Genomic DNA, 20,823 nt, shown 5'->3' on the forward strand with positions numbered 1-20,823 from the left:
CTCTGCGATGCCTTTAATTGTGGCACCTGCCTTAACCCTAGGCTGATTTGCTGCCCGGCCTAGGGTTAGGGTTAGGGTTAGGGTTAGGGTTAGGGTTCTGAAAACTAAAAAGCCCAGAGCTCCAGGAACACTGCAGCTGCAAAAGGCATCCCAAGGGCATCGCAAAACTGCCACAACATGGCCTCTGCGATGCCTTTAATTGTGGCACCTGCCTTAACCCTAGGCTGATTTGCTGCCCGGCCTAGGGTTAGGGTTAGGGTTAGGGTTAGGGTTAGGGTTCTGAAAACTAAAAAGCCCAGAGCTCCAGGAACACTGCAGCTGCAAAAGGCATCCCAAGGGCATCGCAAAACTGCCACAACATGGCCTCTGCGATGCCTTTAATTGTGGCACCTGCCTTAACCCTAGGCTGATTTGCTGCCCGGCCTAGGGTTAGGGTTAGGGTTAGGGTTAGGGTTAGGGTTCTGAAAACTAAAAAGCCCAGAGCTCCAGGAACACTGCAGCTGCAAAAGGCATCCCAAGGGCATCGCAAAACTGCCACAACATGGCCTCTGCGATGCCTTTAATTGTGGCACCTGCCTTAACCCTAGGCTGATTTGCTGCCCGGCCTAGGGTTAGGGTTAGGGTTAGGGTTAGGGTTAGGGTTCTGAAAACTAAAAAGCCCAGAGCTCCAGGAACACTGCAGCTGCAAAAGGCATCCCAAGGGCATCGCAAAACTGCCACAACATGGCCTCTGCGATGCCTTTAATTGTGGCACCTGCCTTAACCCTAGGCTGATTTGCTGCCCGGCCTAGGGTTAGGGTTAGGGTTAGGGTTAGGGTTAGGGTTCTGAAAACTAAAAAGCCCAGAGCTCCAGGAACACTGCAGCTGCAAAAGGCATCCCAAGGGCATCGCAAAACTGCCACAACATGGCCTCTGCGATGCCTTTAATTGTGGCACCTGCCTTAACCCTAGGCTGATTTGCTGCCCGGCCTTAGGGTTAGGGTTAGGGTTAGGGTTAGGGTTCTGAAAACTAAAAAGCCCAGAGCTCCAGGAACACTGCAGCTGCAAAAGGCATCCCAAGGGCATCGCAAAACTGCCACAACATGGCCTCTGCGATGCCTTTAATTGTGGCACCTGCCTTAACCCTAGGCTGATTTGCTGCCCGGCCTAGGGTTAGGGTTAGGGTTAGGGTTAGGGTTAGGGTTCTGAAAACTAAAAAGCCCAGAGCTCCAGGAACACTGCAGCTGCAAAAGGCATCCCAAGGGCATCGCAAAACTGCCACAACATGGCCTCTGCGATGCCTTTAATTGTGGCACCTGCCTTAACCCTAGGCTGATTTGCTGCCCGGCCTAGGGTTAGGGTTAGGGTTAGGGTTAGGGTTAGGGTTCTGAAAACTAAAAAGCCCAGAGCTCCAGGAACACTGCAGCTGCAAAAGGCATCCCAAGGGCATCGCAAAACTGCCACAACATGGCCTCTGCGATGCCTTTAATTGTGGCACCTGCCTTAACCCTAGGCTGATTTGCTGCCCGGCCTAGGGTTAGGGTTAGGGTTAGGGTTAGGGTTAGGGTTCTGAAAACTAAAAAGCCCAGAGCTCCAGGAACACTGCAGCTGCAAAAGGCATCCCAAGGGCATCGCAAAACTGCCACAACATGGCCTCTGCGATGCCTTTAATTGTGGCACCTGCCTTAACCCTAGGCTGATTTGCTGCCCGGCCTAGGGTTAGGGTTAGGGTTAGGGTTAGGGTTAGGGTTCTGAAAACTAAAAAGCCCAGAGCTCCAGGAACACTGCAGCTGCAAAAGGCATCCCAAGGGCATCGCAAAACTGCCACAACATGGCCTCTGCGATGCCTTTAATTGTGGCACCTGCCTTAACCCTAGGCTGATTTGCTGCCCGGCCAGGGTTAGGGTTAGGGTTAGGGTTAGGGTTAGGGTTCTGAAAACTAAAAAGCCCAGAGCTCCAGGAACACTGCAGCTGCAAAAGGCATCCCAAGGGCATCGCAAAACTGCCACAACATGGCCTCTGCGATGCCTTTAATTGTGGCACCTGCCTTAACCCTAGGCTGATTTGCTGCCCGGCCTAGGGTTAGGGTTAGGGTTAGGGTTAGGGTTAGGGTTCTGAAAACTAAAAAGCCCAGAGCTCCAGGAACACTGCAGCTGCAAAAGGCATCCCAAGGGCATCGCAAAACTGCCACAACATGGCCTCTGCGATGCCTTTAATTGTGGCACCTGCCTTAACCCTAGGCTGATTTGCTGCCCGGCCAGGTAGGGTTAGGGTTAGGGTTAGGGTTAGGGTTCTGAAAACTAAAAAGCCCAGAGCTCCAGGAACACTGCAGCTGCAAAAGGCATCCCAAGGGCATCGCAAAACTGCCACAACATGGCCTCTGCGATGCCTTTAATTGTGGCACCTGCCTTAACCCTAGGCTGATTTGCTGCCCGGCCTAGGGTTAGGGTTAGGGTTAGGGTTAGGGTTAGGGTTCTGAAAACTAAAAAGCCCAGAGCTCCAGGAACACTGCAGCTGCAAAAGGCATCCCAAGGGCATCGCAAAACTGCCACAACATGGCCTCTGCGATGCCTTTAATTGTGGCACCTGCCTTAACCCTAGGCTGATTTGCTGCCCGGCCTAGGGTTAGGGTTAGGGTTAGGGTTAGGGTTAGGGTTCTGAAAACTAAAAAGCCCAGAGCTCCAGGAACACTGCAGCTGCAAAAGGCATCCCAAGGGCATCGCAAAACTGCCACAACATGGCCTCTGCGATGCCTTTAATTGTGGCACCTGCCTTAACCCTAGGCTGATTTGCTGCCCGGCCTAGGGTTAGGGTTAGGGTTAGGGTTAGGGTTAGGGTTCTGAAAACTAAAAAGCCCAGAGCTCCAGGAACACTGCAGCTGCAAAAGGCATCCCAAGGGCATCGCAAAACTGCCACAACATGGCCTCTGCGATGCCTTTAATTGTGGCACCTGCCTTAACCCTAGGCTGATTTGCTGCCCGGCCTAGGGTTAGGGTTAGGGTTAGGGTTAGGGTTAGGGTTCTGAAAACTAAAAAGCCCAGAGCTCCAGGAACACTGCAGCTGCAAAAGGCATCCCAAGGGCATCGCAAAACTGCCACAACATGGCCTCTGCGATGCCTTTAATTGTGGCACCTGCCTTAACCCTAGGCTGATTTGCTGCCCGGCCTAGGGTTAGGGTTAGGGTTAGGGTTAGGGTTAGGGTTCTGAAAACTAAAAAGCCCAGAGCTCCAGGAACACTGCAGCTGCAAAAGGCATCCCAAGGGCATCGCAAAACTGCCACAACATGGCCTCTGCGATGCCTTTAATTGTGGCACCTGCCTTAACCCTAGGCTGATTTGCTGCCCGGCCTAGGGTTAGGGTTAGGGTTAGGGTTAGGGTTAGGGTTCTGAAAACTAAAAAGCCCAGAGCTCCAGGAACACTGCAGCTGCAAAAGGCATCCCAAGGGCATCGCAAAACTGCCACAACATGGCCTCTGCGATGCCTTTAATTGTGGCACCTGCCTTAACCCTAGGCTGATTTGCTGCCCGGCCTAGGGTTAGGGTTAGGGTTAGGGTTAGGGTTAGGGTTCTGAAAACTAAAAAGCCCAGAGCTCCAGGAACACTGCAGCTGCAAAAGGCATCCCAAGGGCATCGCAAAACTGCCACAACATGGCCTCTGCGATGCCTTTAATTGTGGCACCTGCCTTAACCCTAGGCTGATTTGCTGCCCGGCCTAGGGTTAGGGTTAGGGTTAGGGTTAGGGTTAGGGTTCTGAAAACTAAAAAGCCCAGAGCTCCAGGAACACTGCAGCTGCAAAAGGCATCCCAAGGGCATCGCAAAACTGCCACAACATGGCCTCTGCGATGCCTTTAATTGTGGCACCTGCCTTAACCCTAGGCTGATTTGCTGCCCGGCCTAGGGTTAGGGTTAGGGTTAGGGTTAGGGTTAGGGTTCTGAAAACTAAAAAGCCCAGAGCTCCAGGAACACTGCAGCTGCAAAAGGCATCCCAAGGGCATCGCAAAACTGCCACAACATGGCCTCTGCGATGCCTTTAATTGTGGCACCTGCCTTAACCCTAGGCTGATTTGCTGCCCGGCCTAGGGTTAGGGTTAGGGTTAGGGTTAGGGTTAGGGTTCTGAAAACTAAAAAGCCCAGAGCTCCAGGAACACTGCAGCTGCAAAAGGCATCCCAAGGGCATCGCAAAACTGCCACAACATGGCCTCTGCGATGCCTTTAATTGTGGCACCTGCCTTAACCCTAGGCTGATTTGCTGCCCGGCCTAGGGTTAGGGTTAGGGTTAGGGTTAGGGTTAGGGTTCTGAAAACTAAAAAGCCCAGAGCTCCAGGAACACTGCAGCTGCAAAAGGCATCCCAAGGGCATCGCAAAACTGCCACAACATGGCCTCTGCGATGCCTTTAATTGTGGCACCTGCCTTAACCCTAGGCTGATTTGCTGCCCGGCCTAGGGTTAGGGTTAGGGTTAGGGTTAGGGTTAGGGTTCTGAAAACTAAAAAGCCCAGAGCTCCAGGAACACTGCAGCTGCAAAAGGCATCCCAAGGGCATCGCAAAACTGCCACAACATGGCCTCTGCGATGCCTTTAATTGTGGCACCTGCCTTAACCCTAGGCTGATTTGCTGCCCGGCCTAGGGTTAGGGTTAGGGTTAGGGTTAGGGTTAGGGTTCTGAAAACTAAAAAGCCCAGAGCTCCAGGAACACTGCAGCTGCAAAAGGCATCCCAAGGGCATCGCAAAACTGCCACAACATGGCCTCTGCGATGCCTTTAATTGTGGCACCTGCCTTAACCCTAGGCTGATTTGCTGCCCGGCCTAGGGTTAGGGTTAGGGTTAGGGTTAGGGTTAGGGTTCTGAAAACTAAAAAGCCCAGAGCTCCAGGAACACTGCAGCTGCAAAAGGCATCCCAAGGGCATCGCAAAACTGCCACAACATGGCCTCTGCGATGCCTTTAATTGTGGCACCTGCCTTAACCCTAGGCTGATTTGCTGCCCGGCCTAGGGTTAGGGTTAGGGTTAGGGTTAGGGTTAGGGTTCTGAAAACTAAAAAGCCCAGAGCTCCAGGAACACTGCAGCTGCAAAAGGCATCCCAAGGGCATCGCAAAACTGCCACAACATGGCCTCTGCGATGCCTTTAATTGTGGCACCTGCCTTAACCCTAGGCTGATTTGCTGCCCGGCCTAGGGTTAGGGTTAGGGTTAGGGTTAGGGTTAGGGTTCTGAAAACTAAAAAGCCCAGAGCTCCAGGAACACTGCAGCTGCAAAAGGCATCCCAAGGGCATCGCAAAACTGCCACAACATGGCCTCTGCGATGCCTTTAATTGTGGCACCTGCCTTAACCCTAGGCTGATTTGCTGCCCGGCCTAGGGTTAGGGTTAGGGTTAGGGTTAGGGTTAGGGTTCTGAAAACTAAAAAGCCCAGAGCTCCAGGAACACTGCAGCTGCAAAAGGCATCCCAAGGGCATCGCAAAACTGCCACAACATGGCCTCTGCGATGCCTTTAATTGTGGCACCTGCCTTAACCCTAGGCTGATTTGCTGCCCGGCCTAGGGTTAGGGTTAGGGTTAGGGTTAGGGTTAGGGTTCTGAAAACTAAAAAGCCCAGAGCTCCAGGAACACTGCAGCTGCAAAAGGCATCCCAAGGGCATCGCAAAACTGCCACAACATGGCCTCTGCGATGCCTTTAATTGTGGCACCTGCCTTAACCCTAGGCTGATTTGCTGCCCGGCCTTAGGGTTAGGGTTAGGGTTAGGGTTAGGGTTCTGAAAACTAAAAAGCCCAGAGCTCCAGGAACACTGCAGCTGCAAAAGGCATCCCAAGGGCATCGCAAAACTGCCACAACATGGCCTCTGCGATGCCTTTAATTGTGGCACCTGCCTTAACCCTAGGCTGATTTGCTGCCCGGCCTAGGGTTAGGGTTAGGGTTAGGGTTAGGGTTAGGGTTCTGAAAACTAAAAAGCCCAGAGCTCCAGGAACACTGCAGCTGCAAAAGGCATCCCAAGGGCATCGCAAAACTGCCACAACATGGCCTCTGCGATGCCTTTAATTGTGGCACCTGCCTTAACCCTAGGCTGATTTGCTGCCCGGCCTAGGGTTAGGGTTAGGGTTAGGGTTAGGGTTAGGGTTCTGAAAACTAAAAAGCCCAGAGCTCCAGGAACACTGCAGCTGCAAAAGGCATCCCAAGGGCATCGCAAAACTGCCACAACATGGCCTCTGCGATGCCTTTAATTGTGGCACCTGCCTTAACCCTAGGCTGATTTGCTGCCCGGCCTAGGGTTAGGGTTAGGGTTAGGGTTAGGGTTAGGGTTCTGAAAACTAAAAAGCCCAGAGCTCCAGGAACACTGCAGCTGCAAAAGGCATCCCAAGGGCATCGCAAAACTGCCACAACATGGCCTCTGCGATGCCTTTAATTGTGGCACCTGCCTTAACCCTAGGCTGATTTGCTGCCCGGCCTAGGGTTAGGGTTAGGGTTAGGGTTAGGGTTAGGGTTCTGAAAACTAAAAAGCCCAGAGCTCCAGGAACACTGCAGCTGCAAAAGGCATCCCAAGGGCATCGCAAAACTGCCACAACATGGCCTCTGCGATGCCTTTAATTGTGGCACCTGCCTTAACCCTAGGCTGATTTGCTGCCCGGCCTAGGGTTAGGGTTAGGGTTAGGGTTAGGGTTAGGGTTCTGAAAACTAAAAAGCCCAGAGCTCCAGGAACACTGCAGCTGCAAAAGGCATCCCAAGGGCATCGCAAAACTGCCACAACATGGCCTCTGCGATGCCTTTAATTGTGGCACCTGCCTTAACCCTAGGCTGATTTGCTGCCCGGCCTAGGGTTAGGGTTAGGGTTAGGGTTAGGGTTAGGGTTCTGAAAACTAAAAAGCCCAGAGCTCCAGGAACACTGCAGCTGCAAAAGGCATCCCAAGGGCATCGCAAAACTGCCACAACATGGCCTCTGCGATGCCTTTAATTGTGGCACCTGCCTTAACCCTAGGCTGATTTGCTGCCCGGCCTAGGGTTAGGGTTAGGGTTAGGGTTAGGGTTAGGGTTCTGAAAACTAAAAAGCCCAGAGCTCCAGGAACACTGCAGCTGCAAAAGGCATCCCAAGGGCATCGCAAAACTGCCACAACATGGCCTCTGCGATGCCTTTAATTGTGGCACCTGCCTTAACCCTAGGCTGATTTGCTGCCCGGCCTAGGGTTAGGGTTAGGGTTAGGGTTAGGGTTAGGGTTCTGAAAACTAAAAAGCCCAGAGCTCCAGGAACACTGCAGCTGCAAAAGGCATCCCAAGGGCATCGCAAAACTGCCACAACATGGCCTCTGCGATGCCTTTAATTGTGGCACCTGCCTTAACCCTAGGCTGATTTGCTGCCCGGCCTAGGGTTAGGGTTAGGGTTAGGGTTAGGGTTAGGGTTCTGAAAACTAAAAAGCCCAGAGCTCCAGGAACACTGCAGCTGCAAAAGGCATCCCAAGGGCATCGCAAAACTGCCACAACATGGCCTCTGCGATGCCTTTAATTGTGGCACCTGCCTTAACCCTAGGCTGATTTGCTGCCCGGCCTAGGGTTAGGGTTAGGGTTAGGGTTAGGGTTACTGAAAACTAAAAAGCCCAGAGCTCCAGGAACACTGCAGCTGCAAAAGGCATCCCAAGGGCATCGCAAAACTGCCACAACATGGCCTCTGCGATGCCTTTAATTGTGGCACCTGCCTTAACCCTAGGCTGATTTGCTGCCCGGCCTAGGGTTAGGGTTAGGGTTAGGGTTAGGGTTAGGGTTCTGAAAACTAAAAAGCCCAGAGCTCCAGGAACACTGCAGCTGCAAAAGGCATCCCAAGGGCATCGCAAAACTGCCACAACATGGCCTCTGCGATGCCTTTAATTGTGGCACCTGCCTTAACCCTAGGCTGATTTGCTGCCCGGCCTAGGGTTAGGGTTAGGGTTAGGGTTAGGGTTAGGGTTCTGAAAACTAAAAAGCCCAGAGCTCCAGGAACACTGCAGCTGCAAAAGGCATCCCAAGGGCATCGCAAAACTGCCACAACATGGCCTCTGCGATGCCTTTAATTGTGGCACCTGCCTTAACCCTAGGCTGATTTGCTGCCCGGCCTAGGGTTAGGGTTAGGGTTAGGGTTAGGGTTAGGGTTCTGAAAACTAAAAAGCCCAGAGCTCCAGGAACACTGCAGCTGCAAAAGGCATCCCAAGGGCATCGCAAAACTGCCACAACATGGCCTCTGCGATGCCTTTAATTGTGGCACCTGCCTTAACCCTAGGCTGATTTGCTGCCCGGCCTAGGGTTAGGGTTAGGGTTAGGGTTAGGGTTAGGGTTCTGAAAACTAAAAAGCCCAGAGCTCCAGGAACACTGCAGCTGCAAAAGGCATCCCAAGGGCATCGCAAAACTGCCACAACATGGCCTCTGCGATGCCTTTAATTACCTGCCTTAACCCTAGGCTGATTTGCTGCCCGGCCTAGGGTTAGGGTTAGGGTTAGGGTTAGGGTTAGGGTTCTGAAAACTAAAAAGCCCAGAGCTCCAGGAACACTGCAGCTGCAAAAGGCATCCCAAGGGCATCGCAAAACTGCCACAACATGGCCTCTGCGATGCCTTTAATTGTGGCACCTGCCTTAACCCTAGGCTGATTTGCTGCCCGGCCTAGGGTTAGGGTTAGGGTTAGGGTTAGGGTTAGGGTTCTGAAAACTAAAAAGCCCAGAGCTCCAGGAACACTGCAGCTGCAAAAGGCATCCCAAGGGCATCGCAAAACTGCCACAACATGGCCTCTGCGATGCCTTTAATTGTGGCACCTGCCTTAACCCTAGGCTGATTTGCTGCCCGGCCTAGGGTTAGGGTTAGGGTTAGGGTTAGGGTTCTGAAAACTAAAAAGCCCAGAGCTCCAGGAACACTGCAGCTGCAAAAGGCATCCCAAGGGCATCGCAAAACTGCCACAACATGGCCTCTGCGATGCCTTTAATTGTGGCACCTGCCTTAACCCTAGGCTGATTTGCTGCCCGGCCTAGGGTTAGGGTTAGGGTTAGGGTTAGGGTTAGGGTTCTGAAAACTAAAAAGCCCAGAGCTCCAGGAACACTGCAGCTGCAAAAGGCATCCCAAGGGCATCGCAAAACTGCCACAACATGGCCTCTGCGATGCCTTTAATTGTGGCACCTGCCTTAACCCTAGGCTGATTTGCTGCCCGGCCTAGGGTTAGGGTTAGGGTTAGGGTTAGGTAGGTTCTGAAAACTAAAAAGCCCAGAGCTCCAGGAACACTGCAGCTGCAAAAGGCATCCCAAGGGCATCGCAAAACTGCCACAACATGGCCTCTGCGATGCCTTTAATTGTGGCACCTGCCTTAACCCTAGGCTGATTTGCTGCCCGGCCTAGGGTTAGGGTTAGGGTTAGGGTTAGGGTTAGGGTTCTGAAAACTAAAAAGCCCAGAGCTCCAGGAACACTGCAGCTGCAAAAGGCATCCCAAGGGCATCGCAAAACTGCCACAACATGGCCTCTGCGATGCCTTTAATTGTGGCACCTGCCTTAACCCTAGGCTGATTTGCTGCCCGGCCTAGGGTTAGGGTTAGGGTTAGGGTTAGGGTTAGGGTTCTGAAAACTAAAAAGCCCAGAGCTCCAGGAACACTGCAGCTGCAAAAGGCATCCCAAGGGCATCGCAAAACTGCCACAACATGGCCTCTGCGATGCCTTTAATTGTGGCACCTGCCTTAACCCTAGGCTGATTTGCTGCCCGGCCTAGGGTTAGGGTTAGGGTTAGGGTTAGGGTTAGGGTTCTGAAAACTAAAAAGCCCAGAGCTCCAGGAACACTGCAGCTGCAAAAGGCATCCCAAGGGCATCGCAAAACTGCCACAACATGGCCTCTGCGATGCCTTTAATTGTGGCACCTGCCTTAACCCTAGGCTGATTTGCTGCCCAGAGCTCCAGGAACACTGCAGCTGCAAAAGGCATCCCAAGGGCATCGCAAAACTGCCACAACATGGCCTCTGCGATGCCTTTAATTGTGGCACCTGCCTTAACCCTAGGCTGATTTGCTGCCCGGCCTTAGGGTTAGGGTTAGGGTTAGGGTTAGGGTTCTGAAAACTAAAAAGCCCAGAGCTCCAGGAACACTGCAGCTGCAAAAGGCATCCCAAGGGCATCGCAAAACTGCCACAACATGGCCTCTGCGATGCCTTTAATTGTGGCACCTGCCTTAACCCTAGGCTGATTTGCTGCCCGGCCTAGGGTTAGGGTTAGGGTTAGGGTTAGGGTTAGGGTTCTGAAAACTAAAAAGCCCAGAGCTCCAGGAACACTGCAGCTGCAAAAGGCATCCCAAGGGCATCGCAAAACTGCCACAACATGGCCTCTGCGATGCCTTTAATTGTGGCACCTGCCTTAACCCTAGGCTGATTTGCTGCCCGGCCTAGGTTAGGGTTAGGGTTAGGGTTAGGGTTAGGGTTCTGAAAACTAAAAAGCCCAGAGCTCCAGGAACACTGCAGCTGCAAAAGGCATCCCAAGGGCATCGCAAAACTGCCACAACATGGCCTCTGCGATGCCTTTAATTGTGGCACCTGCCTTAACCCTAGGCTGATTTGCTGCCCGGCCTAGGGTTAGGGTTAGGGTTAGGGTTAGGGTTCTGAAAACTAAAAAGCCCAGAGCTCCAGGAACACTGCAGCTGCAAAAGGCATCCCAAGGGCATCGCAAAACTGCCACAACATGGCCTCTGCGATGCCTTTAATTGTGGCACCTGCCTTAACCCTAGGCTGATTTGCTGCCCGGCCTAGGGTTAGGCTAGGGTTAGGGTTAGGGTTAGGGTTAGGGTTAGGGTTCTGAAAACTAAAAAGCCCAGAGCTCCAGGAACACTGCAGCTGCAAAAGGCATCCCAAGGGCATCGCAAAACTGCCACAACATGGCCTCTGCGATGCCTTTAATTGTGGCACCTGCCTTAACCCTAGGCTGATTTGCTGCCCGGCCTAGGGTTAGGGTTAGGGTTAGGGTTAGGGTTAGGGTTCTGAAAACTAAAAAGCCCAGAGCTCCAGGAACACTGCAGCTGCAAAAGGCATCCCAAGGGCATCGCAAAACTGCCACAACATGGCCTCTGCGATGCCTTTAATTGTGGCACCTGCCTTAACCCTAGGCTGATTTGCTGCCCGGCCTAGGGTTAGGGTTAGGGTTAGGGTTAGGGTTCTGAAAACTAAAAAGCCCAGAGCTCCAGGAACACTGCAGCTGCAAAAGGCATCCCAAGGGCATCGCAAAACTGCCACAACATGGCCTCTGCGATGCCTTTAATTGTGGCACCTGCCTTAACCCTAGGCTGATTTGCTGCCCGGCCTAGGGTTAGGGTTAGGGTTAGGGTTAGGGTTCTGAAAACTAAAAAGCCCAGAGCTCCAGGAACACTGCAGCTGCAAAAGGCATCCCAAGGGCATCGCAAAACTGCCACAACATGGCCTCTGCGATGCCTTTAATTGTGGCACCTGCCTTAACCCTAGGCTGATTTGCTGCCCGGCCTAGGGTTAGGGTTAGGGTTAGGGTTCTGAAAACTAAAAAGCCCAGAGCTCCAGGAACACTGCAGCTGCAAAAGGCATCCCAAGGGCATCGCAAAACTGCCACAACATGGCCTCTGCGATGCCTTTAATTGTGGCACCTGCCTTAACCCTAGGCTGATTTGCTGCCCGGCCTAGGGTTAGGGTTAGGGTTAGGGTTAGGGTTAGGGTTAGGGTTCTGAAAACTAAAAAGCCCAGAGCTCCAGGAACACTGCAGCTGCAAAAGGCATCCCAAGGGCATCGCAAAACTGCCACAACATGGCCTCTGCGATGCCTTTAATTGTGGCACCTGCCTTAACCCTAGGCTGATTTGCTGCCCGGCCTAGGGTTAGGGTTAGGGTTAGGGTTAGGGTTAGGGTTAGGGTTCTGAAAACTAAAAAGCCCAGAGCTCCAGGAACACTGCAGCTGCAAAAGGCATCCCAAGGGCATCGCAAAACTGCCACAACATGGCCTCTGCGATGCCTTTAATTGTGGCACCTGCCTTAACCCTAGGCTGATTTGCTGCCTGGCCTAGGGTTAGGGTTAGGGTTAGGGTTAGGGTTAGGGTTAGGGTTCTGAAAACTAAAAAGCCCAGAGCTCCAGGAACACTGCAGCTGCAAAAGGCATCCCAAGGGCATCGCAAAACTGCCACAACATGGCCTCTGCGATGCCTTTAATTGTGGCACCTGCCTTAACCCTAGGCTGATTTGCTGCCCGGCCTAGGGTTAGGGTTAGGGTTAGGGTTCTGAAAACTAAAAAGCCCAGAGCTCCAGGAACACTGCAGCTGCAAAAGGCATCCCAAGGGCATCGCAAAACTGCCACAACATGGCCTCTGCGATGCCTTTAATTGTGGCACCTGCCTTAACCCTAGGCTGATTTGCTGCCCGGCCTAGGGTTAGGGTTAGGGTTAGGGTTAGGGTTAGGGTTCTGAAAACTAAAAAGCCCAGAGCTCCAGGAACACTGCAGCTGCAAAAGGCATCCCAAGGGCATCGCAAAACTGCCACAACATGGCCTCTGCGATGCCTTTAATTGTGGCACCTGCCTTAACCCTAGGCTGATTTGCTGCCCGGCCTAGGGTTAGGGTTAGGGTTAGGGTTAGGGTTAGGGTTAGGGTTCTGAAAACTAAAAAGCCCAGAGCTCCAGGAACACTGCAGCTGCAAAAGGCATCCCAAGGGCATCGCAAAACTGCCACAACATGGCCTCTGCGATGCCTTTAATTGTGGCACCTGCCTTAACCCTAGGCTGATTTGCTGCCCGGCCTAGGGTTAGGGTTAGGGTTAGGGTTAGGGTTCTGAAAACTAAAAAGCCCAGAGCTCCAGGAACACTGCAGCTGCAAAAGGCATCCCAAGGGCATCGCAAAACTGCCACAACATGGCCTCTGCGATGCCTTTAATTGTGGCACCTGCCTTAACCCTAGGCTGATTTGCTGCCCGGCCTAGGGTTAGGGTTAGGGTTAGGGTTAGGGTTCTGAAAACTAAAAAGCCCAGAGCTCCAGGAACACTGCAGCTGCAAAAGGCATCCCAAGGGCATCGCAAAACTGCCACAACATGGCCTCTGCGATGCCTTTAATTGTGGCACCTGCCTTAACCCTAGGCTGATTTGCTGCCCGGCCTAGGGTTAGGGTTAGGGTTAGGGTTAGGGTTAGGGTTAGGGTTAGGGTTCTGAAAACTAAAAAGCCCAGAGCTCCAGGAACACTGCAGCTGCAAAAGGCATCCCAAGGGCATCGCAAAACTGCCACAACATGGCCTCTGCGATGCCTTTAATTGTGGCACCTGCCTTAACCCTAGGCTGATTTGCTGCCCGGCCTAGGGTTAGGGTTAGGGTTAGGGTTAGGGTTAGGGTTAGGGTTCTGAAAACTAAAAAGCCCAGAGCTCCAGGAACACTGCAGCTGCAAAAGGCATCCCAAGGGCATCGCAAAACTGCCACAACATGGCCTCTGCGATGCCTTTAATTGTGGCACCTGCCTTAACCCTAGGCTGATTTGCTGCCTGGCCTAGGGTTAGGGTTAGGGTTAGGGTTAGGGTTAGGGTTAGGGTTCTGAAAACTAAAAAGCCCAGAGCTCCAGGAACACTGCAGCTGCAAAAGGCATCCCAAGGGCATCGCAAAACTGCCACAACATGGCCTCTGCGATGCCTTTAATTGTGGCACCTGCCTTAACCCTAGGCTGATTTGCTGCCCGGCCTAGGGTTAGGGTTAGGGTTAGGGTTCTGAAAACTAAAAAGCCCAGAGCTCCAGGAACACTGCAGCTGCAAAAGGCATCCCAAGGGCATCGCAAAACTGCCACAACATGGCCTCTGCGATGCCTTTAATTGTGGCACCTGCCTTAACCCTAGGCTGATTTGCTGCCCGGCCTAGGGTTAGGGTTAGGGTTAGGGTTAGGGTTAGGGTTCTGAAAACTAAAAAGCCCAGAGCTCCAGGAACACTGCAGCTGCAAAAGGCATCCCAAGGGCATCGCAAAACTGCCACAACATGGCCTCTGCGATGCCTTTAATTGTGGCACCTGCCTTAACCCTAGGCTGATTTGCTGCCCGGCCTAGGGTTAGGGTTAGGGTTAGGGTTAGGGTTAGGGTTCTGAAAACTTAAAAGCCCAGAGCTCCAGGAACACTGCAGCTGCAAAAGGCATCCCAAGGGCATCGCAAAACTGCCACAACATGGCCTCTGTGATGCCTTTAATTGTGGCACCTGCCTTAACCCTAGGCTGATTTGCTGCCCATCCCCACCCCACCTCCATCCTGATCCCTCCTCCATCCCCATCCCTCCTCCATCCCCACCCCCACCCCAGCTCCATTCTGACCCCATCCCCATTCCCATCCCATCCCCACCCCATCTCCATCCTGACCCCAGCCCCGTCCCCTGCCATCCCTCACCCTGCGCGACTCCAGCTGTGCCAGGGGGTGCTGCTGGGGGCCCTGTGCAGGGTAGGGCTCCTGGTACACCGGGGACTGCATCTCTGCCTTGGGGTTCTCGGGGATGCGGCTGCAGATGCTCCTCTCGGCCTCCTGCCCGGCCACCGCCTGCCCGCTGCTCTTGCCCTTGGATTTCCTGGCGCTGTTCCCCCGGCGCAGCTCCTGCGTGGGCAGCCCTGAGCTGGGCCAGCTGGGCTGTGCCAGGCTCTGCAAGCAGAGGACAGGGCTGGAGCTGGCTCTCCTCGGGCTGGGAACGCGCAGGGACACGGCCGAGGTCCTGCCCGGGCCCTGCCCCACACACCCTGCCACCCCTGGGGTGTGATTCCTGCCCCACACACCCTGCCACCCCTGGGGGTGATTCCTGCCCCACACACCCTGCCACCCCTGGGGTGTGGTTCCTGCCCCACACACCCTGCCACCCCCGGGGGTGATTCCTACCCTGCCCCGCACACCCTGCCACCCCTGGGGTGGGATTCCTGCCCTGGGCAGAGCAAAAACCCCACCTGGCCATCACCTCCACCCCCTGCGGCTTTTATCGTGGGATTTCCCAGCCTTGGAACCTCCTGTTTGCCCCTCTGGGATCTTCTGTCATCCCAAAAAGCTCTAGCACAGGGCAGAGGACTGGAATGGGACTGGAAATGGGACTGGGATGGGACTGGAACTGAGATGGGACTGGGACAGGACTAGAATTGGGACTGGAACTGGGACTGAAACAAGGACTGGGATGGGACTGGAACTGGGACTGGGATGGAACTGGGACTAGGACTGGGATGGGACTGGGACTGAAACTGGGATGGGACTGGAACTAGGACTGGGATGGGACTGGAACTGAAACTGAGATGGGACTGGAACTAGGACTGGGATGGGACTGGAACTGGGATGGGACTGGGACTGGAACTGAAACTGGGATGGGACTGGAACTAGGACTGAAACTAGGACTGGGATGGGATTGGAACTAGGATGGGACTGGGACTGGAACTGAAACTGGAACTGGAACTGGGATGGAACTGGAACTAGGACTGGGATGGGACTGGAACTGGGACTGGGATGGGACTGGAACTGGGACTGGGATGGGACTGGAACGGGAATGGGACTGGAACTGGAACTGGGATGGGACTGGGACTGGGACTGGAACTGGGATGGGACTGGGACTGGAATGGGACTGGAATGGGACTGGAATGGGACTGGAACTAGGATGGGACTGGGACTGGGATGGGACTGGGACTGGGATGGGACTGGAATGGGACTGGAACTGGGATCTGGGATCCCTCAGCAGCCTTCTCCCTGACGCAGCTGAGCCAGGACAAGCCCAGGCTGCAGGCAGGGATTTGTTCCAGCCCCCCACAAACACTGCCAGCACCACAGGCAGCGTCCAGCCCCAGCCCAGGGGATCCCCCCAGGCATCCCAGGCTGGATTTGGGGCTCACTTACATGGAGAGGCTGGGAGTAGCCAGGGGATAGGGGCTCCTGGAGCAGGCGGCCCTCGGGGGCCAGCAGGAAGGAGTGGTCAGGCAGGGAGCCGCTGGTCTGGGACAGCTGGGTCAGCGTGGTCACTCTCCCTCCGGACGCCCAGGAGTTGGTCCGGCCGTCAGAGCTGAGGGATCCCCTCCCACTGCTGGGGAACTGCACGGGGACAGCACACCCCTGGGGACACTGCCCTCGTGTCCCCACGGCCAGCAGCTGCTGTGGGATGTGCTGCTGTTGGGGTGAGTGAGGGCAGGGAGGGGGTGCCCGGCAGGAGAAGGGTGCCAGGCAGCCACCCCCACCCCAGCCTGGCTGCCACTTCTGGCAGGAATCACAGAATATCCCAGCTGGGAAGGGACCCACAGGGATCAAGGAGCCCCAAACCCATCCCTGTCCTTGTGCCAGCGCCTCACTGCCCAGCCCTGTCACAGTCCCTCTGCTTTTGAGGGAATTCAATGTCATTTTCCCCCTGAATAATTAATTTAAATAATTTAAAAATAATAAACAATTATTTAAACAATCCCCAGGGATCAGCAGCTCGCTGGCAGCTTCCAGCAGAGCCTGCTGTGTCACCAGAGTGTCACACAGATGGGACAGCCGTGGCTTCCCACCCAAAACTCCAGCACCCCGTACCTGGCTGAGGTGTGGCAGCTTGGAGCCCACCGAGAAGCTCTCGGAGCCCGAGAGGGAGGAGTCGGCGTTTCGGAACTGGGCGGTTTTGAGGCAGTAGAGCCACTCCTGGTAGTCCTGGTAGCTGGGACAGGTCACCCGGATGGAGTTGATCAGTCGGCCTGGAAAAGCATCCCCCGCTGCTGATCCCGGGCTGATCCCTCAGGAGCCCCCCTGCTCCATCCCGCCCCGCATCCCACGGGAGCTGGAGGAGCTGGGAGTGCTCTGCCCTCGGTGCTGCCCTCCTGCCAGGACCCAAATTCCCCCGGCTGCCCAGCAGGAGGGTGGGCGCACCCCCGAGCCCCCCTGCCCGTGCCGGACACCCACCTTCGATGAGGAAGGAGGTTTTGTCGTTCTCCTCAAAAAGCACCTGGATGGCGTTGAGGGGGAGCTCTCCCTGCGGAGAGAGGGGCAGGGCTGGGATCACGGAGCCGGCAGAGCTCTGGGGCACGGGGCACAGCTCCGGGGCACCCGGGCGGCCAAACTCTGCTCCCGCAGGGCAATGCCGGTGGGATTCCTGCATCCTGCCCATCCCAGCGGGATTCCTGCATCCTGCCCATCCCAGCGGGATTCCTGCATCCTGCACATCCCAGCGGGATCCCTGCATCCTGCCCATCCCAGCGGGATTCCTGCTGCACATCCCGGCGGGATTCCTGCCCCTGCACATCCCAGCGGGATTTCTGCATCCTGCCCATCCCAGCGGGACTCCTGCTGCCTCCTGCACATCCCAGTGAGATTCCTGCTGCCTCCTGCACATCCCAGCAGGATTCCTGCTGCACATCCCAGCGGGATTCCTGCCTCCTGCCCATCCCAGCGGGATTCCTGCATCCTGCACATCCCAGTGGGATTCCTGCATCCTGCCCATCCCAGCAGGATTCCTGCATCCTGCACATCCCAGTGGGATTCCTGCATCCTGCACATCCCAGCGGGATTCCTGCTGCACATCCCAGCGGGATTCCAGCATCCTGCACATCCCAGTGAGATTCCTGCTGCACATCCCAGCGGGATCCCTCCTGCACATCCCAGAGTGATTCCTGCTGCCTCCTGCACATCCCAGCGGGATTCTTGCTACCTCCTGCACATCCCAGTGGGATTCCTGCTGCCTCCTGGTGCTGAGACACCCTCTGGATAAAGTCCCACCTCGGGAAGCTCACCAACATCCCACAGACAACTCCAGCCCCCCCAGCAGCTCCCCCTTGCTGCTTTCCACCTGGCCCGGGGCCTTTTCCCACCGGAGGATTGGGGTGAGCCCCATCCCAGCCCCGTCCCCGCCCCACACCCTTGGCAGGGGCAGCTCCTGCGGTCGCTGTGAAGCTGCGGAACAAACTGCGGGCAGGGGAAGTGCGGCAGCCCCGCAGGAGGCTCCCGTGCCCGGACACGCCTCTGGAAAAGCAGGTTCCTGTCACAGGCCGGTGAATCAGCCCGGCACCGTGGGAAGGCAGCATCCCTGGGAAGGGAGCAGCGCACGGGGCAGGTTTAGGGTTTCAAAAGAGATGAGCTCATGGGAGAGCCCAGCCCGGGCCCCCTTGCGCGGTGCCCCGTTCCCAGGAGCTGCGAACAGCACATTCCCGAAAGCAGGCTGTGCTGGGGCGTGTCCCGGCGCTGGAAAACGCCGTCCGGAGCGGCTCCGGGATGGGCAGAGCTCTGCCTGCCCACGGCCCTGCCCCGGGAAGGAGCCTCCCGGGAGATGCTCTTGCCGGGGATAACAATGGCAGCGTTCTGCGGGATGTGGAGCCGCGTGGAGCAGGGCCCCGGGGGCTTCACTGTGCATTTCACAGCCCTGCAGCTCCGCGGGGTTGTTTGTCCCCGGCTCGGTGACTCAGGGATGCAGCAGAGCAGCGGCTCCGGGGTCACAGACAGGTCACTGCTCCTTGTGGCACATTTGTTCCAGCACAGGAGGAGCAGGGAGCTCTGAGTGAGCCATCAGACGATCACAGGATCGCAGGAAGGGAAGGGCAGAGAGGCCCTCGAGCTCCACCGAGCCCAGCCATTAACCAGCACAGCCGTGCTCCCGCTCGGCTGCGTCCCCAGGTGCCACCAGGGATGTCACTGGATGATTTCAGGGCCATTCTGACTGCTCAGTGCCTCTGCCTGCCTGTGCTGCGGCTCCAGCACTGCTCCCGTGGGCAGACACAGCAGAGAAGCTGCTCTGCATCCCCTGGGATGCTCCCTGTCCCTGCTGTCCCTTCTGCTCCTGCAGAGGGAGACCGGTGCCAGCGCTGCACCAGCAGCAGCCTCCCCTCCCCTCCCCTCCTGTGCCCTTCCCCACCCCACAGCTGTGCTGCCAGGCTGCTCCCAGCTCCAAAGTGGGCCCGTGGCACAGAGCCCGGGGGGAAAAGCCCCCTGAGGGGCTCTCTGGGGCTGTGCCAGCTCCTGCCTGCAGCAGGAGGGCCGGGCTCCCTGCCAGCACAGCCTCCCTTCTCCTCCTCCTCCTCCTCCTCTTCCCAGAGACTCCTTGGCAGGCAGCTCCTTCCCCTTGGGCTGCTGCAGGAGAGCAAGGTGTTTCTCGTGGGAAGAGGCCTTGCACCATCCCTGTGCCTGCTCCCTGCCAGCTGGCACGGGAGGGATGCCAGGAGCTGGGGAAAGCAGGTGGAGAGCAGCAGGGTGCTCTGAGGGGAGCTCACCTTGAAGCAGAGGCCGGAGGGCTCCTCGGACACGATCACCAGCGTGGAGGGGTAGAGCACCAGCAGCCGGTCGTGCTGCTCCTGGGGAGCAGACAGGACATGGTTGGATCCCTGGGAACAGCCAGAGAGCCCTGGGCTTTGTCCTCCTGACAGCAGCTGGGGCAAGGGCTCTGGCAGCAGCTGAGCTGAGCTGCTCCCTGTGCTGGGAAAAGGCTTTGGGAAGGGCCAGGCTGCTTCCCTGTGCTCAAAGATGGATTTGGGAAGGGCTAGGCTGCTTCCCTGTGCTGGGAGATGGGGCCTGCACCAGTGACTCCATCCATGGATCACTCCATCCATCCATCCATCCATCCATCCATCCATCCATCCATCCATCCATCCCTCCATCCCTCCCTCCCTGGAGCCGTGTCCTACCTGGAAGGGCAGGTGCTGGAGCTTCACCTTGGACACACAGAGGATTTCTCCCAGGGATTCCCGCTGGGTTCCCCTCCAGTCCTGCACGGGCAGGTTCTGCACGGACCAGCGCAGCTCCTCCTTGTCCCCGGGGCCCTAGGGACAGACACACTGACCACCCCTGCCTCCAGCCAGGCCTGCCCCACCTGGGGATGCTTTTTGGGTGTGGCAGGAGCAGGAGAGAACAGATAAATCTGGGCAGGAGGCAGTTTTCCAGCTGGGAAAGGATTGGCATTCTGCACACCGAGCATCACCTGGAAATGCCTTTCCAAGGGGGATATTTCTGTTTGACAAGTGGGGAGGGAATTAAAACACCCTCAGAGGCTGGGAGAGACAACTCCTCTCTGTTTGCTAGGCTTCAGCCTCCTCCTCCTCCTAAGGTTTTGCAAGCTCTGGGTGGTTGCACAAGCACCCAAAAGCGTGAGAGCTTCTCTGGGGCTGACCCAAGCCCTGACCCCATGGAGCTGTGCTGCTGGTGGCAGCTCTTCCTTCCAGCACAGTGGCTCTCAGAGCCCTTTGCAAGCTCTTTTTGCCCCCTTTTTACCCCAGGAAAGCCCCCCCAAAGGGAATCCAGACCAGTGTCCCAGCTGGGAGCCAGCAGGGGGACAGGGCTGTGGGGCACCCACCTGGGACAGCAGGGGCAGGGCCAGGCTCCCTCCACAGAGCTGGATTTGCTTCTCCAGGTGGTACAGCCACTGCTTCAGCTCGGTCTCAGACTGGCAGAACACCACCAGGGGGTTCAGCAGGGGCCCTGGGGGTGGGAGAGCCGGGGTGAGTGGAGCAGAGCTGGGCAGGGACAGCAGCGTCCATCGGGAGCTGGCTGGCACAGCTGGCACAGCTGGCACAGCTGGAACACTGTCCAATGGGTGTGGGGACCCCTGAGCTCTGCTGCCACCTCCCTCAGGGCACAGCTGGCACAGCTGGCACACTCCTCAGCCCTCCAAGGGGTTTGGGGACACCCAAGCTCTGCTGCCACCTCCCTGCCACCCTTTTGTCACACCAGCCCTGAGCACCAGACAGCTTTTCACCCCAAACCAGGCCAGGAAGAAATCCCAGAGTCAGCCTGAAAGCCAAGCCCGACCTCCAGAGGTGGATTTCAGCTTCCAACCCCCCCAGCAGTTTGTGGGAAGCTCTCTGTGGAAAGCCCTGCATCATCTCCCAGCTCCACCCTGGCTCCCCAGATGCAGAGCACCAGTGGCTTTCTGGCACTGTTTGTTTATTTATTGCCTCACTGAATCTGACCCGTGCCAGCCAAGCTGGGGATGACTCCAGACA

At 56.0% G+C, this 20,823-nt stretch overlaps 1 protein-coding gene across 1 annotated transcript in view; it reads right to left on the minus strand.

Annotated features, from left to right (window-relative positions):
* Window positions 1–20,823, minus strand: part of PLEKHN1 (pleckstrin homology domain containing N1) — a gene marked incomplete at both ends in the record, with an annotated part of 47,303 nt that overhangs the window by 18,198 nt on the left and 8,282 nt on the right. The window contains 6 exons of the mRNA XM_084220408.1: window positions 15,773–15,964; window positions 16,439–16,596; window positions 16,802–16,871; window positions 19,099–19,179; window positions 19,510–19,644; window positions 20,175–20,299. Of these exons, the coding sequence (XP_084076534.1) occupies window positions 15,773–15,964; window positions 16,439–16,596; window positions 16,802–16,871; window positions 19,099–19,179; window positions 19,510–19,644; window positions 20,175–20,299 (761 nt within the window). The remainder of the gene's footprint in view (window positions 1–15,772; window positions 15,965–16,438; window positions 16,597–16,801; window positions 16,872–19,098; window positions 19,180–19,509; window positions 19,645–20,174; window positions 20,300–20,823) is intronic.

This window comes from Fringilla coelebs (genome assembly GCF_963513975.1).
Source record: "Fringilla coelebs genome assembly, chromosome: 22".
NCBI classification, from domain to species: domain Eukaryota; kingdom Metazoa; phylum Chordata; class Aves; order Passeriformes; family Fringillidae; genus Fringilla; species Fringilla coelebs.